Source organism: Corvus kubaryi, unplaced genomic scaffold (assembly GCF_017639235.1).
Source record: "Corvus kubaryi isolate FWS band 111438036 unplaced genomic scaffold, C.kubaryi_AGA036_p1.0 137, whole genome shotgun sequence".
In the NCBI taxonomy this organism is placed as follows: Eukaryota; Metazoa; Chordata; class Aves; order Passeriformes; family Corvidae; genus Corvus; species Corvus kubaryi.
In genome coordinates, this window is record NW_024580671.1 from 27,797,277 (window position 1) to 27,816,377 (window position 19,101).

General features: G+C 36.1%; 1 protein-coding gene across 1 annotated transcript in view; it reads right to left on the bottom strand.

The window, feature by feature from the left end:
* Positions 1–19,101, bottom strand: part of TBC1D22A (TBC1 domain family member 22A) — a 146,554-nt gene that overhangs the window by 73,244 nt on the left and 54,209 nt on the right. Inside the window, exon 10 of the mRNA XM_042018268.1 lies at positions 8,474–8,549. Coding sequence (XP_041874202.1) covers positions 8,474–8,549 — 76 coding nt within the window. The remainder of the gene's footprint in view (positions 1–8,473; positions 8,550–19,101) is intronic.

The following is a 19,101-nucleotide window of genomic DNA, read 5'->3' on the forward strand; positions in this document are numbered from 1 at the left end:
CCCACGCTGCAGGGCAGTCTGGGGTTGTTGTGACCGAAGCGCAGGACCTGGCATTTGGCCTTGTTGAACCTCACACAACTGGCCTTGACCCATTGATCCAGCCTGTCCAGATCCCTCTCCGGAGTCTTCCTCCAGCAGATCAACACTCCCACCTGACTTGGTGCAAACTGACTGAGGGTGCACTCCATCCCTATGTTACAGTTCCCACATACAGAACTTTGCTGTCCAAAAGAAAGAACCTTGTCACCAGTCAATGGCTGCCTTCCTTTTTAGTACTCTTATCCATTGAAAGCTAATTTTTAAGCTAATTCTCTCTCCTTCTTAATAATTTCTACATTGTTCAAAGCCAGGATGTTTATGGGACACAAAGGTAAGAGTTTGAAGTAAAATCTCAACACAAGATGCTACCAGATGCAGACAAGGGCTTAAAACCCCCAATGTGAAATTCTGAACAAAAGTAATTCTGTCAAGACAACAGCTTAGCAATGAGTTATTAGTAGTTATGTATATTAACTTTTATTAATACATTAACTACAAAAGAAGTTCCTGCTGACTGAAGAAGACATTCTAAAGATGTGCACCTCAAGACAAGATCTCATCACGATACATAGTTCCACTTTAAGTAATAGTAGAGATCCAAGTAAAATGTTTACATGCTGATTATATCTTGTTCCAGATTTAGTTTATTTTTATAACTGGTTAAAATTGTCCACTGTAAAAAACTACAATAAAAGCATTTTTTAAAATGCACTGAAAAGTCCTAGAAATGAAAATATGATCGGCAGAAACCCAGAAATATTACCAATTACATTCTTCTCATGGCCTACAATTTAAAGATAATGGTCTATTTGAATTTAGCTCACTAAACATACAACTCACAGCTATGACTGAGAAGCATCTTCATCATACACAAAATATATACTCTAATACTGAAAAGCCCAAGACACTGCTACCAAAGCAAAAGAAGAAAATACTAGAAGCAAAAGAAGAAATACCAGAGGAGGGAAGGGGGGAAGGAAAGGCCTAGTTGCCTCATGGAATCAAATGAAAGTAACAGCTCTGTGGTATGTAACACCAAATGGAAGAAAATACTAGGAAAAACATTTAGTAGTAATCAAAAAAGACCTACCCTTCTAGCTCAAAGCTCAAAAAAAATCCTGGTTTCCAGATAGACCTCAAACTTAATATTTTGAGTAAAACGAACAACAGAGAAAAATATGTTTGATGAGACACTTCTACTTCTCTACTTCTCTACCCTGTTCTTCTAAATCATACCTGTGTGCATTCATAAAAGGGTTTATGCCTGACACTTTTTAAATTCCCCATCACGTGAAACATCTTTTTTCTTCCCTTTTTTCTTTTTTTAATTTGCCATGAAACTAGTAAGTTTTGGCTATTTAAAACTTAAAGTGCTTACAGCAGTCAGGAATTCACAAATTATTTTACAGTCAGTCTCAACTCTTGCTAAGATCTCTGAACTCTGTAATAGCATACAAATATAATCTCCACAGTAAAACATAAAAATATTATTTAAAAGATATATGAATTAATTATAATGCCCAGTGAACAGCACTTACAAGTCGATTAAAGTATAATACAGTAATTACAACCATAAAGTCAGATATAAAATAACTACTATTGAGCTAAATAAAATAGCTTTATTAAAATGTGAAAGAGCTTTACAGTGCAAATTAATTAAAACAATTATGAAATGCTTACAAGATTTTCAATCACTTTAGCACCAATCTGGCATATAAAGATGGACCAAGAAACAAGGTCCTTATTAATCACTCATTCTCAATAGCAGCAGTAAGGTCTAAATAAATTCTATGTCCATTTCCAATTCCAAATGCTTTCGCATGGCTGAGTATACCAGTTTTGCAACTCTTGCAATTAGAGCTTTTTTTTCCAGATACTTCAACACAATCCTAATTCAAAGTTATTGGTGTCAGTAAAATGTTTTACAATATAATTAAACATGAACATAATTTTGCACATACAATTATCCATTCTTTAACCATCAAACAAAAAATCATTAGCGTGATTGAATATGTAACAAAGATAGATCAAATGTCACAGTTTCATTATCACTTCATTGTATGAACACCCAAGATTCAAATTAAAAACCAAATTAATTAATCTATATCTATCACATATATTGAACAGATAACTTGTTCTGTGAGTTCTTATTAAACAACAGTAAACAGATTAATAAGAAAATGTATTAGTCTTGGTTGATATTTTGCCTTTTTGAGAGTCAGATTTTCTTAAAGAAAAAAGCAAAACCATTTTCTCTGCAGTTTAAAAAGTTCAATCAGCAGAGAAACTGAATGTCCTTCAGAAACTATGAAAGCATTAAAAATACTCATTAGGTATCTCTAAGTACTTTTTGGCTTAAGTCATCATATGAAATTAAGTTCTGAGCAGAACTGCGAAACGTTTGTGTTGGAAGCATTGGACAGTTCTATGGGAATAGGCACCTTTATCTCCTGGGATTCCTGCTGAATGCAAAACATCCACACAACATTCAGAGAAGAAACTGTAAGAATCCCAAGTGAAGTGTGGACATTTTAAACTTTAGCAGCCCAGAAAAAACACACAACTTTTAAATAAACTCAGACATTAGAAAGGATAATCCCACCAGTACTAATCCTATTCTAATGAACAGTGTTTTACAAACTTCTCCAATTAAACAAGAAAACATATTATACATAAATATTGAGAGCTTTACCAACCAACCTTTCAGGCATATCTACAGCAAATATTTCAAAGCATGAGAAGTACGCAGAATGGTACAATTAAATAAGCTCTTTCACTGTGGTTAAACAAAAATGCATATAAAAATGAAAAAGTTTTAACTGACTACATTTCAGGAAGAACTTGATTTGCACATATTTATACATAACAACTATTTAGAAGAGAGTTGTATTTTAAAAAATTATGTCAGTAGCAAAACTATGCAAAATATGAATTTAAGGCCACAACACTAAAGTACTTTATTACAAGTCCTTAGTTGTGGCATTATCTACAGAACTTTAGATAACTGGCCAACCAAGATATTTGTAACCCAAGAGAAGCAAGTAAATAAAGTATGATTAGTAGAGTCAAGATTAATTTGCTTAGAACATTAAGACAAAAGGCATTATCAAATTTGTCATTTGATGTGAATGAGAATACATGTAAAACATGGCAGCAATAAGAAAAATAGGACTTTTAAAATTATTAATAGAACATTGTTTTAAAAGGTGAAACAGCATTTTAACTGCACTTAGGAATAACTAAAAGTGTTTCCCCAAACAATACTACTCAGTATTTATTAAAAGTCATTCTTTGAAGCAATCCAAATATAACAACTTAAATTTTGCACTAAAAATACCTTCCTCTTAAAAAATTATTAATTTTTTTTTTTACATTAAAATCAATTAGAAATTGTCCCAATGAAAACATCATATGTAGGAATAGCTGGGGTAACTGTCCAGAACAATCAATCAGAAGATGCATTCACAATGGAAACAGCAGAAATTCTGAAATTTTACTGAACCTTTGAAAAATGTAGCTAAATTCTAGATAAACTTCCTTATGAGAAAGTTAAAATGCAGCACTCGTTTTATATTCTTAGGTATTCTTCCATCACTTCCATTTTCAAGAGAAGGGGGGAAGTATATACAGCAATAGTAAGGGCTTTTTTAATTATTATTTTTAATAATTTTCTGCCTTTTACCATCTCTTGTTACTAAAATTCAAGGGCCAATTCTACAACAAAAATTGGTGATTTTTGGTGAAAAAATGTGAAACAGTAATAACATGGAATTTCTTTATCTACAAGAGAAAATAAGATCAGACTGTGCAGAACACAAATGCAAAACCTGGCCTGAGCTGTTCTAGAAAACATGCAGAAAAAATCTTTTCAAACTTATCCTCACACAAGTTGCAGAATATTTATACTGAGTTGTCAATACTGCCTTTATAATTCTCTGTAATACTAATAAGAAGCCAACATATATAAAAAATATATTTAACATTACAATAGGCTAAGGTTTTTTTCCTAGAACTGCCTTATTGCTAATTTGGACAGAATGCTACATGATTTTAACATCTTTTATCAATGTTTATGGAATCCCCAGACATCTTTTATCTACAAAAGCCTTCTCCAAATGGCTACCTCAAACTCTCATGTAATTACCAGTTGTCTTACAGTAAATTGAAGAAATTTAGACTCTTCCGAGCATGAAACCAGCCAAGTGCTAAGCACCCATAAATTCTGGAAACACAAATCCTGAATTAATTTGGGCATTCCTACAACATGCCTCTTTGCTTTCTAGCCTAAATGAAGTGAAAGTGGAAGATAGCATGTCACATGAGTATGACCTTTTACAAATCATGAGAAATGGTTCATGATTTAGAGTAGAGAAGCTCTACTGTCATTACAGGAAACAGAAAAGATAATTAGTTATAAGAGATTCCTCATATTATTGATCCTCCCTCTCAATTTTTTTGTATAATTCCAAGAAAAACCTGAATGATGATGACAAGAACACTAATGAGATTGAATAATATTTTATCTTCAAACTCCATCTCATCTATAACAATATTCTATTAACAAACTAAAAAACTTCCATTAAACAAAATTCATCAAAATTATTTTCTGGAGTTTAAGCAGAATGAGATTATGAATAAATTAAGAGAGTATTTTGGCTGTTTGAAATCTTCTGTAATGTTCTGGAGTGTACACACAAGGACAGTTACTTTAAGGGGAGTTGTGATCCATATGGCTGGGTTGATGAAGGTTGCTTGAATCACTGACATAATGCATTAGCACTCTCCAAAGCACAAGCATCACCTTTCATATACTGGTAATCCATTACTATTAGCAAATAAGTAGTACAAGCTTCAACCACTCACACAGCTACCTACTACATCAAGATTCACTTCACCATGTGTGGATACAAATATTGCTGCTAGGAAGAATTTTTCTTGCTTCTTTCCAGTCCCGTGAAATACTTTTCTCTCTCATGGAAGATATTTGTAGAGTTCTATAAACTATGAACACCTGTGACCTTGTAGAGCTTTGTTTATGATGCAGTAGAAAAATATTTTGACAATGGATGTTTTAGGATTTTAGCCAATCACCCCAGGGGGGTGGCTGATCCTTTGACCAATTAGACTATGAAGAAAAAAGTCTATAAAAGAGTTGTAAAATAATTAAATAAAGGAATCGTGCTGCACAATGCCTGCCTGTTGGATCTCTCTTCTTCTCCCTTCCACTGTGGGACGCCATGATAACCATGCAGCTACCCAGCATTGAGAAAATAATGTGACACAGTACCAACAGGAATATTATTTTCTTGCACAGTAACCTTAATGAGTACTTAGGATAAGTACAGCAAATACAGATCATGAGAGGCTTTTTTAAAAGGCAAAGCCACTGAATTTATATCAACCATACATTTTCCTTTAACTGCAGTATAGCAAACCCAGTATAAAAAGACAAAAGCAAAAAGGAAATTAAAACTAAACCATAATATTCAATCAAATTATGCCATGATTCCACCAAAAAGCCAACAAGTTCAGGATCCCTGAGCTGAGGCATCCAAAATGTACTGCAGTACACAACCAGCATTGTCTAATTAACAACTAAAACTTTATTTTGATCTTACACATACTTTGGTGTGCTTTCCTTGCAAAAAAAAGTAACTGACTGGACAGTCTTCTAGACAAAAAGCAACAGCCCAAAGAATATTGAAAAATGTGTATCTTTAATATCCAAAACTTTTAACTGTACCCCTGCATTATAAATTAGGTTGTGATCAGCAATACAAAGCCCAATTGACCACTAATTACTAATGGTATCCCTCCAAAGTCAGCACTGGGGCCAATACCTTTATTAAAAACTAATGATAGCACAGCTCCGTGTTTGCAAATGGTGGGGAGGAGTGCTTGACACATTGGAAGTGAGGGCTACTATTTGAATGAACCTTGGCAGGCTGAAGGAATGGCTAAGAGGAACCTCCTGAGGTTCAGGAGAGGCAAGTGTCCTCTCTCTGGGATGGAACAGTCTCATTCAACAAGCACTGCCTGGGCACAATTTGATGGAGAGCAGCTCTGCCGAGAAGGACTTGGGGATCCTCATGGACAACAGGTTGTACCCAAGAATGTCCTTGCAGAAAGCAAGGCCAAATATATGTTGGGCTTTCTAAGCAAGAAAGAAGCCAACAGGTCAGGAGAAGTGATTCTTTCTCTGTATTCGCCACTTGGGAAACCATGTCTGCAGCATTAACTCCAATTCTGTGCCACTGGCACACATGAGCAAGCCCGGGGGGGGCAGAGGAAGCTGAAGCACTTCACACATGAAAAGAGGCTGATAGAACTCCGTTTGCTCAACCTTAAAAAAAGTCTATGAATAGGTGCAACTACCTAATGGGAGCATGTACAGAACATGGAGCCAAATTCTTCTCAGAGGTATACTGAGACAAAATAAAAGCTGGTAGACATAAGCTCCATTTTAAAAAATAATTATTTATATAAAAAAAAATGTCAGCAGAAGTAGTCAATCTTCCAATATTCTTACCCAAAGAAGCTGCAGAATCTCCATCCTCGGAATCACTCAAAACTCAACAGGGCAAGACTCCACACAGCCTGATCTAAGTTGGCCCTGTCCCATTAGATAAAGAGTGATCAAGGCAAGGGCAAAGGCTTGGAACACTGACTTCCAGAGGCCCCATATAACCTAAGCAGTTCTAAATTTCCATCAATATTTACTAGCAAACACTCATGACGTCTACTGAGAACTACCAAAAAAATTATAAAGATCTCACAACTTTATTTTATATTAGATAAAAAACAGGAATCCACACTTTACTTTCAGCTACAAAGGATCATCAAAGGACCCTATAAGACGACTTGTTTTTCTAAAGTGTGAAGCTTTAAAAATAATGCTTCCTAAACCTAATAACTGAGAGAAATTATTTAACTATATCCCTAAAGCACTGAAGGTACAAATAGGACTTCAGGATTTCTTTTTTCCTTAAACTAAACAATAATATATTGCATTATACTTAATATTTTTATTAAATCAAACAATAAAGTTGGCAATCAGAATGCTATTTCTAGTTTTAAAAACTTGGTTAAACAATTTGTTTATATAAATGTTCATTGACCAAGTTAAGGAAGTCTATTTATAGGAATTTTAATTAGACACTTCATTTACTATACAATCATTTGTTTCTGAAATGTAAACATCAATATTGGCACAAGACTAAAATTACATATAAAAAGTCACATTACAAGAAGTTAGATTATTTTTGAAGTAACAAAATACACTGATTTACCTATATTTTTAATAGAAATATTTAGCAACCCAATATACAGAAATATGCCCTTACATTTTTCATATTCACTTGCATTTAAAAAAAATATATACCTACGAAAAAAATTTTTACATACATTTAAGTTTATAATGTAACATTAGACAAACACTGTTCTCCTTCCCTTGGTTTTTGATCATTAAAAATACTTTAATATTCTAGAAAAACACAAAGACCATTATCAAATATTAAGGATGTATACACAAGCAGACAAAATCTCCTACGGCCAGCACTGGCACAACAGAACCTTCACAGTATATGTAACAAAAAGAGGGAATTAATGTTTCCAAGAAGATTATCAAGTATTAAGCTGCAGAAGAAATATTTTTTCTAAGTCATCACTGACAGGCTAGTGTTGCAAATATATGCCTGGTTCTCCTTGGCTGCATTTTGTTAATACCCTGTTCATTAATTTAATAAACTATCAAGAGAGTATGTTTAGAATGGGCAAGCATTATCTCTTGCATTTCATTTAATTAAACTCTATTCTAGCTATATGACAGTCAGCATTTCATGAAAGGAATCATTTTAAGGATGAAGGTAGAAAATATTTCAAAGTGCGCTGCTAAAACATGAAAGCAAAATCTAAAATTACCCCTGCACACACTGTAATTTATCTATAAAATTAAAGATGTTATTTCCAGAGTTCATAATTAATTGGATTCCACAGAGAAATTATGCAGCATTCCAGATAGCAAAATGATGCACAAAGGCACAAAACATAGTGCCGAAGGACAACCATAAACAACCACTGTGACTTGCCCACATTACAACAACCATTGAGGCTTAATGGGAAATGAATACTGGCTGCCTTTTGTATGTGGTCATTACTCTGCTGTGAAGAAATTGCCATTGAATTTGGATTATATTGCCTTAATAAAAAGTAATGAAAGAGGCTCATGCTCTAGTGGCTTTCTTTTAAATGATACACAACAGTCATCCACAAAGGCCAGTGTGCCACAAACTAATGATGACACCTCACCGGAGGAAGGAGATGTTACCACACCATTGCAGGCGATTGCAATGATGCTGGCTTTTCTCACAAACATTTTAACTAAACACATTCAATGTAACATCAGTTAGAAATTAGTTTAGCCTTTGAGACTTACCATCAATCCGACTAACAAGTTCTTCCAACATCTTCACTTTCTTCTGAATTCCTGGCTGTGCAAATGTGTAGTTGTCCTAAAAAGGAGACCACATAAAAATACTAGTTGCAGAAAAGCAAAAGAGGTTTCTTTTCTTAAATCCATGTATTTTTCTCTGTTTTCTTACGGTGTTTCTATTTAGCATCTATATTTCCTAGGTCTGCTTCTACAGTAAAACAGTAAATCATCACACTGTACAGTCCTGTGAGTTCCCACCTCTAACAGTATATTCTGTATAGATATTCCTGCATCAATTGCTCTCTACTTCCCAATCTAGTGGAGTTACTTTATTGCAGAAATCCAAGTAACTTTAAAAGGCCCTCATCTTACATGCCAAAATGCGCCATGCTAGAGATTTTTAAGGTGATTTTTTTCTCATAAATTTACAATTCTACAAATAATGTAGGAAATATGGAAATTTAGCCTATAATCAGAGACAGGGAAAGAATGTGATCTTTAGAATTGCAGAGTGATAACTTCAAGCAGCATAAGAAATCAAAAGTCTGTTTTAATGTACTCATAACTGTTCTGAACCCAAGATTACAGCTAATATCATAAATCAAAATCTAATACACAAGCTAAGTAGCTAAAAAGGCATTATATTTGCATATATTTCTTTGAATGGATTAACTCTAAATGGATTTTTAATTTGCAGATTGCAGCTCTATAATATAGACTTGAGTTCTAAATAATGAGAGCAAAAAAGATATCTCTGCTTGAAACACAAAGTGATCAATCTATTAAAATAATGAAATTATTTAAATATACAGCAATCTTTCTGAATATTTAATTGACAATCCCTCCATTCAGCTCATTTTGTTACAGTTGTCTTCCTGTGGTTCTTGAGAGATTCAAGAAAAGAAAATTACACATCGATATTTTAAAAGAAAGTTGCTATGTAGAATTTTTTTTGTGTAACCACCACATACACAGAAAAGAAAGGTAAAGAATGTTTTGCCTCAACTGCTACTGTTTGAGTAGTTCCTTTATCAATTGGAGCTGAGTGATCCCAAAAATTACCCTAAAATTTTTTTCACTTACATGGAAATATTAATTTTTCTTGTCTTTATTTCAAATTTCTACTTGGTCTTAGAGTAAAAGAGATGATTATCAGTTCATTTTTATGTATCCTGATACGGTTTTCTATTAGAAACAAAAGTCTTATTGACCCTTTTGACTATATTCACATGGAGTTTTTTTAGATGTTATTTGACTTATGAAACTGAATTGCAATTTGATCTTCAGATTCTGTAAAACTGCTATAAAGTGTGAAGCCTAAAAGGTCACAAGGCAAAATGATACACTAATAATTCTGTAAGTACATCAGCCAACAAGTAATTTACAGTATCAAAAAGTCTACTGTATGCTCTGATCACTTGTACCTGACCACAGTAGTAGCTATCTTAAAATTTATAGCAAAATTTTCTACTGGTGTAGCAGTAGCCCTTTCACAGTAATTAATATTAGAACTCAACATATAAACCAAAACAGTATGGATGAGGAAGCAAAAATAATTCTCTGAATTTTTTAATTTTCCACAGGAATCACCAAGTAAAATAGGCAACAATTTCACCTTTTTGACATTAATTCTCAAAAAGAACATGAGTATCCTTGTAGTACAATAAAGCATCAAAACTGAAAGAATGGAAAGACTCGCACAGAATTCAGATCTATTATAACCTCATTTCAGGGAGAAAGAAACTATCCCATGCACTGGTACACTGCCTTTTATACAAGACTGGCACACACCTGTATTAGCCATGGATAATATCCAGGATACAGCATCTTTAGGAAATCATAATCATTTTCTTTACAGGACGTGCTCCTAAAACAAAAACTGCATTCGCTTTTTTTCCCCCCCAAAATGCTTATACACTGTTCTATTTATTTACTTGAACAAAGTTAATTGGGGTTTCTAGAAGTAGTACTGCACTCAAAGTACAGCAACATTTATTTGGTATATATTATTATAAATAACATGGTATTTAATTATTTCCTCTGTAACAGATTCCCCGTAAAAGAATGTTCCTGTATTTAACACTGAAAATCAACACAGAGCTAAAACACTAGTGCTTCGATCATTAGTCTCTCCCCAGGTAGTGCAACTCTTGACTGTGATCTATGAATCTGAAACTCCTTTCTTTCTCAAAGCCTAATTTACTCCATACACACCTGGAAATGCAACCCAAAACTGCCATCTTGATTTGAAAACAGGTAAATTTGCTTTTCACTATGTTTGATCTCTCGTCTGTTTATTTTTCTGTTCATTATTTTGGCTGCAAATGAACACAGCTGGGGGTCACTCTTCTACTTGTGCTGACTCACCTAAACTGGAAAGATCTTTATTGGCTTTCCCAGTCCCCTCTTCTAATTAAACTGTGTTGTACCCACCCCTCCTATGATACCTGTAGTTGACTTTCTGGAGTTCCTGAAACTGTGAGAAGGACTTTGTAAAAATAAAAGGTGTTCTGTTACCCACTATTCTTGCTTCTTTTGTGCTTATAGGTTGTCATAGGTTAGCAAGCATAGTCCCAAAAGGGATGTCCTTGCTCAGGAGTGCTTACAGCTTCCTCTGGGACGTGATAGAACCTATCAGCTGGCCAGTTTGAATATGGACAATTCTTTAAGCCACTTAAAGTTGTGACCACCTCTGTGATCCACACTTAAGAATAGACAAACTCCCCCCCAAGCTCTCTCTCGTTTCCAGTGCTGGGACAGGTGGCTGCAGGGCCTGAGCGGGGGCCAGTGGGCCCGGCCCCTGCTCGGGCCAGGCCGGGCCAGGCCACGGCTCCAGGATGACCCCCGCAGTAGGGCTGTGGGCAGCCAGAGCGGCTCGGAAACCACCCCCCTCTCCACTGCAGCCAAGATTTCAGCAAAGGTGGCACCGCTGTCTGGCAGAGGTCAGGTGACCAACAGCGATAAACCACATTCCAGCTGCAAGGCCGAGGTGAGATCTGGGGGGTGGAGTGTTCAACTCTGGGGGGTGGAGTGTTTTTCGTAAGCAAAAGCACCTGCGCTGAGATAGGCAGATGCTGTAATCTCATGAGAAGTTTGGACAGGGAGAGATGAACCAGATGAGGACTTTTGCTCCAAATGGAAAAGGAGAAAACCTCAGTTCCTAGAGATGCTCCCAGAGATAGTCCTAAAGATGAAGATGAGGAAGACCCTTTGCTCCCACAGAAGGAGAAGGGCCTCCGTTCTTAGAGATGAAATGCTCCCAGAGATGGGTGAAGAGAACTTTTGTTTCTGAACGGCTCAACCTTAAAATTGTACCCCAAAAACTTCAAGAGTGGACCCTCGAAAGGAGTTGCGGGAAAAGCTGCAAGTCGGGGGAAGGGACTCACATGTGAGCAGAGACTCCTCTTCCTAAATGGACTGAACAATATTTGGAAGTGGGCGGCTGTCTTGTTGTGATAATGTTTTCATAGCATGAGCAAGAAGAGACTTCTCTTTCTAAATGGACTGAACAAGGTTATTATGGAAGTGGTAAACAGACTGAACATCTTAAGGGTTGTCTTTTTACATTGTCAGTGGGAGAAGGGAGGAAGGTGGGGGGAGGAGGAGAGTTCTGAAGGTGGTATAATTTTTTTTTCCTCTTTTAGGTCTGTTAATAAACTTCTTTATATTCTTTCAAGTTTGGTGCCTGCTTTGCATTTCTCCTAATTCTTATCTCACAGAAGATAAACAATAATGAGTATTTTGGACCAAATCACTACACTAAATTGGTGTTTCCGCCCGGTTACAAACCCAACCTGCTACATAGGTGAAGGAAAAACAGTAAAACAGAAAAGAAAAAACATGCCAAACTCATAAAATTCATGAATTATTGCCCAGGGCTGTTGAGCCAAGACAATCCTTTTCTCAATTAGGACTACTTCAGAGTTTGTCTTTTACTCATTATCAATGGTCAAAGTTTCAAATGAGGAAATACAACAAAAATTTTCAGGATGAAAACAAGGAGTTCACATAAAATATCTCTTCTTTCTAAACACTGTTCTTGACACTTTCCAGTAAGTATTCACATATTACAAAGTATGCATGGGTACACACCAGAATCCATGATAAATGTAAGAATTCATGCACTGGTGTGCAATACCTAAATTCCTTGACGTTCTGCTCAGATAGCTTCCAACACACTTTCAGTGAACTATGCTAACCTGCTTCACAGCTGAATGGTTAAAACATCTAGTTTAGACTGACACATAATTAGTTTCAACTTACAATACAGAAGGTTAGGACTTCATAATGTCACAAGAGATCAAAACTTGTTTCAGCTTCAAATCTTTGTGTTAGTAGTCTGTATTTATCCTGTAGAAACTGGTATAACCACCCCACTTCCCTGCAACTACAACTAGGTCTGGCAGGATTTCTCAAAACCCAGTTGTTATAATTTAAAATAAAATACTAAAATTATAGACTTCACTAAACATTAAAAAAAGTATTAAGTAATTCCTTACTTTTTTTAAGGGTAGAGAAATTCTAAATGGAAAAAACTTGGAAAAATGCTCATAACAAATTTAACTGGGACTGTCCTCCCAGAGAGAGGGGGAGAGAGAGGGATACAGAGAGAGATAGAAAGAGAGACTTTGCAGGCACTAGCTGAAGAAAATCCCCCATCTTTTTCTTTAAATAGGTGATGATGGGATAATTTTAAGAGAAGAAGCAGCAAGCTGAAGAGGAATGGAAAACAATCTTTCATGTCACCATGAAGGAGAAGCAGAGCCAGCCAAACTAAAAGAAAAAACACTGTCAATAATTTGACATAATGACTGCAGCCAAGCAGAGGCACAATGCTTCTCATCTTTTCAGGTCATACAAACTGTTCACCAACAGTGTATTGAAGAAAATATCAGAAACATTCACAGAAGCAAATGGAAAGCTTTGACACAATGTGTTCATGAGTTGTTTGCTCATTTTATCAATCAGATCAGAGCTTTTAAATATAGAGGATACACTAAGCAATCCATATACATCATATGGACATATAGACTTGAATGTCTACTTTCTCTACTGATGCATATTTAAGAATTCCTATGCATCAATATAGTATGTTCAAGAATAGTGTCACATGAACAAATAACAACTGAAAGAAAACGGTTTTCTTATCCTCATTATGTCACAAAGAGATCTCCTGAATTCTTTTTTACTCATTTAAGTACTTCATTCAAATATTTCTGAATTCTCTAAGCAAACCCCTATTAAAAATCTTGGTTTACCTTGTTCTCAAAGTTATGCAAAAAGAGGGGGACAGGAGGGAGGGAAGCATGACACTAGATAATGATAGCCACCATGTATATTAACACTTTCAATGGAAGCACAGTTTACCCAAAATGTTTCTTGAAGATAGATATTATAATGTAAATTCACTCCTGAATACAGTTTAGGATAGAGTGTGCATGCACAAGAACAAACACACGAGTGTGCTGGACTATGCTGTTAGCGCAGTCCATAGCATGTTCCATAATTCTCCAAGACACTTCCTTTAGAAGAAAAAGGTCTGTCAACCATTGTAATTGTTAAGCCTGACTTTTGAAAATGCAAAATTACCTAAATTCCAGGAAAAATATTTACATAGCATTGCAGCCCAAAATTTTTTACATGAAAAACAGTATCTTACTTATTCCTACGTAATAGGACAAAAAAAAAAAAGCAACAGCTTATTAAATTGTAGGTACTGATTCTCATGTTAGAATAGTATCCATAGAACCAGAACCAAAGATCCAACCTTCTAGTGGTCTGTGTAATCAAACCTCAGTTTTATACAAGTGGATGAATTATAAATTACAGAAAGTAGCAATGACAAAAGTGCTCAGGGTATATTTTTGGATTACAGCATAGGCGAGACAACAGTTCAAATCTGGATAACAGCTAGAAATCATAAATACAAACATGTACAATCCCAAAAGCTGCCGCTGCAAATTTTAGGTAGAGGATAAAATACTTTTATGCTGAAGCATACTGATGGCACAGTATATTTCATCTATTGATTACAAATAGATTTGTTGTCTTCCTGAAAATTTTACTCTCAGTGACTGTTGGAGGGACAGGCTGGAAAACTACATTATTGGCCTCCAAAGGGACATAGCCTCCTTAAAAGCTTCTGAAGACACCCATCCTTAACAAAAACTACAACTCTCAGGATAAATCCTACTGCTGCCCTCAATTTTCTATTACTTGAAGTACCAAAGTTTATTGTTACAAAGTTAAAATTGGCTAGTGGGCCAAGCAAATGAATCACCTCGGATTTTCCCTTTTAAGAGAAGTCAACAGCAAATGACTATAGGGGATGGTAGGAGCACAATAAGCCCAGAGTGATGCACTTGCAGCATTCTTTCAGTTTCCAGTTTGCAGCATGGAGACTTCCCTAACTCAGGGTGGTATCTTCATAATTAAAGTTGTTTGAAGATTTTTTTCTTCAACAAAAGTTCAAATTGTTCAGGTTCTAAACCCATGCAAAATGCTTTTCATCCTTTGACAAGTAGCCCAGCAGCTTAGTTACTCAACCACTCTTTTTTTCTAACAATCACTCAGTAGAATTACAAGATGCTATCTAGATCTTGCATCAGATGAGATGGAAAGCACCTACTTCCTCTTCACCTTCTTCATGCACCTCATCATTTTAGAAACTTGTATTACATTCCTCCACTTAGCCAAATCCATACATAATCCACCACCTGGAAACTGTTCCATACCTTTGATCACACTTACCTTGTTTCCTTATCATTTTTTTAACTTTCAAGCCCTCTTTTTAAAATGGGACAGACAAAAGAGATTAGAACAGCATAGAGCATACTGAGAACAAGCTCATTTTAAAAGTAGCAAAGTGATGATTCCTCTCAAGGACTACTTACATAAACTCTTCTCCCCGCTATGTGGTAACAGCCAATGCTTCTACCACGGGCGCTTAGCTTTTTTATGAACTTCTAGTAAAAGGACTTTTTCAAAATGCACTTTGGAAATAAAATTAAACCATAACGTTGTTCACAGGTTCACTGATTCCTTCCAAAAGCTGCCAGATTTGTTCTTTACAAGAGGTACAGAAAATATTAAATAATACAGGGTTTTATCTTTTAAGCATTAATTCTGCTTATTTTACACTTTCTCCAAACTTCCCTGATGTACATGCCTAATTGTCTGTGCTCTCCTGAATCCCCTTGAAATCATTTTCAAAATCTAATGTCCTACCTACTCTATTCCATTCCACCCAATACCAAAGCAGTTTTGAGTATTGGCTTTCTTGTTTGCTCATTACCAGAGTCCGTAATAGGAGGAAAACACAGATATATATTAAACAGAGCAGACTTTGCAATTGACTCTGAAATTTTTACTAGGCATCCATGCACAGTACCCTAGTGATGCATTCAATCTTCTCAAACTGCTGGGGAGGAATGTAAGTCCTCCAGTGACCAAGCAAGCTACTAGAATCTCTTGAATTGAGAAAGGTAGGTAAAATTAAGAAAAATTTCTGAACTCCCGCTCTTGAGTTTTCCTGTCCTTTAATAAAAGTTTAAAATACCATAAAACAGTATTTGCTCCAGCACACTATTAAGAGACATAAACCAGACATCTGAGCATAAAGGCAGAAAGGATTCTGGATAGAATTGCCTATTGTGGGCAGGCTTATGTTCCAGAAGATTTCAGTCTCATATATGACATGCAGATAAAGTACGAAAAATACCATTTAGGAGTATCATTTGATAAGTGATTACTAAAAATGGTGAAGTTGTCCATTTCTCATTAGAAGAAAAGCCATTCTAAACCTTGAGTGGGCACAACTGCCTGCTCTAATTGCAGAACCTATTTCTCATTAAATTTCTCATGTTTATGACTTCTCAAAAGTTATTTTAGTGTTTTAGAGCACAATTCTTATCAAACAAACCATTGCTTTTCCCTGGAATAGTCATACCTTCAAGAAAAAAAAGCCACCACGTCTTATCCCATTCTGAGGATCCAACCTGGACAAGACATTATTGAACAACCTGGATTTCTGGAAATTAGTAAACAGTTATTACCATACAGAAGTTCTAACTCACAGAGAGAGGGACAGACACAGTGTGAACATGCAGTTGAAACACTGAAGAGAATAACATACAGAAATAACTGCTGCCAGATTTCAGACAATCCCTGACAGGGCTTCCACATTTGTAAAGCATCCATTTCTGACTGGCATTAGGATCTGCTTACACAGAAACTGGAGCATGACTGCAGTACTGTCTTTCAGTATCAGCTATACAATGCTAGTGGAGACTCTTTAGACTGCCTCTCAGATAGTTATATCCCATTTTCCCTGTACACACCACATTTGCCATGCTGTGTTCAGGAAGAAGGCAGGAAGAAAGAGTATTTTCTCAGTTTAGCTAAGCTTACCAGAAGTGCAGGGCTGATGCATGCCTAGAAATCCTAGACAATCTGTCACTGCATTTGCACAGGTAGACCCTGCAGCCTGATACAGAAACCTGACCCTTGCATGAAAGCACATATGCAGCAGACAGAGGGTTCCCATGACAAGGGACAGGTAACAGACAGATACAGACACTTAAAATACATACTCCTTTTATCTTTTTATCTTGGCTAAAAAACTCATACACACATAAACTAACCCCCCCAAATGAATTGCAGACATAACCAAGAAATTTGTCTTGTAGGAGTTTAATGAAAAGGTACAAAGAAAGCAATATTTGACCTATTTTTCCTTTAAAATAAACCTCAGGAAGGTCCTGTGAAGAGTTTTGAGGCGAGTTATTTCTGCATGTACTTCTCAACATTTGAAATGCATGTTCATGTTATTTATTGGATCCAGCAGACCTCTGAAAGGCTTTCCAAGCAGCATTCCATCCATCCACCCATCCATCCATCCATCCATAATCCAGACTTCAGGCATACGTTAGCAACAACTTTCCATAACTCAGGAGTGAGAAAGAACTCTGCAGGATTCCCTTTGAAGGTCATAAATCTTTCTATTTTATCAGCCATAGGAATAGCTAATATGTACCTCAGCACACTCCAGTCCCTGGATATGAATTATCTCACTTTTATTCTAAAAATTACCAGGCCCTGACAAATAATTATATTAATATTTCTGTGCTGTTTTTAATACATCTGGTTAAATCATTATGCAATGCATGTATTTCCCCTTTGGTTATTTTATTACCAGTATACTTGAACTTAAAATGAAAAGTTATACTCTATTTTATACATGAACATTACATTTTCAGGTGGCACAGATCAATGTGAACTTTTTACTTGAATGTTAATGAGACTTTATTGAGGAAAGTGTTATAAAGGACGATTTAGTAATAAAAAAAAAGTTAATAATCTGGATATATGGGAATGTCTACTTAATTACATGGAAAAAATACTCATGGGATAATTCTGGTTTTCCCATATGAACAGATACAGATGAAAATACAAAAATGCTCATGCATCATCTACAGTTTAGAAGTCTTTTAAAGACAACCAGCTTTATCACACACAACGGAGATGTATTTTGCATATGGCCACACACAGCCTCAGAAGCAGGTTTTTATAAATCAGCATAAAAAATCAGAACATCTTGTAAGAATACAGGCTGGAGATGAATTCTGTGGAAAAGGACCTGAAATCTCAGTAGACAGAAACCTCAGACTGAGTCACTGGTAAGCCCTGGCAGCAAAGCCAGCCAGCAGCCTCCTGGCCCAGTAGATGGAGGGAAGTGATTACCTATTGAGGAATGGTTAGAGGATCAGGGGCATGGGTCATTGATAGAATTATGGGATCAATAAAAGAACTGTACAAACAATAGGCCTGCAAGCAAAGGTTAGTGTGAGAAACTGTCTGCATGAGAAAATCCCTGTGTGAGAAACAGGCCTGGGAACAAGAAGGGAGTTTGAGGATGTGCAGCTGTGCAGATAAGACCCGGAGAGGGGAGGGTGAACTCTGAATTCTTTTAATCATAACATAACTAGTAGAAGCTTGCCAATGTAGTCTAAGTATGTAGAAGCAGAAATGCGCTTTGATAGGTTCGAGTCAATTAAGAGTTAACAAGCTGGTATACTATATAAGTGCCTCTGGATTGCTAATAAACGGAGCTTGCTTTTATCAACCATATTGGCTGGACTGCAATTCCTCCCCCCGCCAGAGTCCACGGACCTTTTCCAACAATTACCCCCCCCCAGCACTCATTGTGATATCACAGAGGTTGGCAGGGACCTCTGGAGTCCAAGCACTGCCCAAAGCCAAGTCACCTGGAGCAAGCTGCTCAAGGCCATATGGACTCTGGTTTTGAACTTCCAGGATCAGGATTCTACAACCTCTCCGACCAAACAGTTCCAGAGTTCAATCTTTACTGTGTAGATCTCCCTTAAAATGTTTAAAAATGATTTATTGTATTTCAAGACCACATCTAAAATACCACATCCAGTTTTAGGGACCCTGATACAAGAAAAATGTGAATAAACTGAAGAGCAAAAGATCACCAAGATGCTCAGAGGTGCACATGCTCTTTCAGAGGCTGGGGAAACGGCTTGTTCAGCCTGAAGAAAAGAAAGCTCCAGAGCACCTAATCACAGCCTGATAAAACCAATGCTATCATGATGAGAAATCTCCATTTT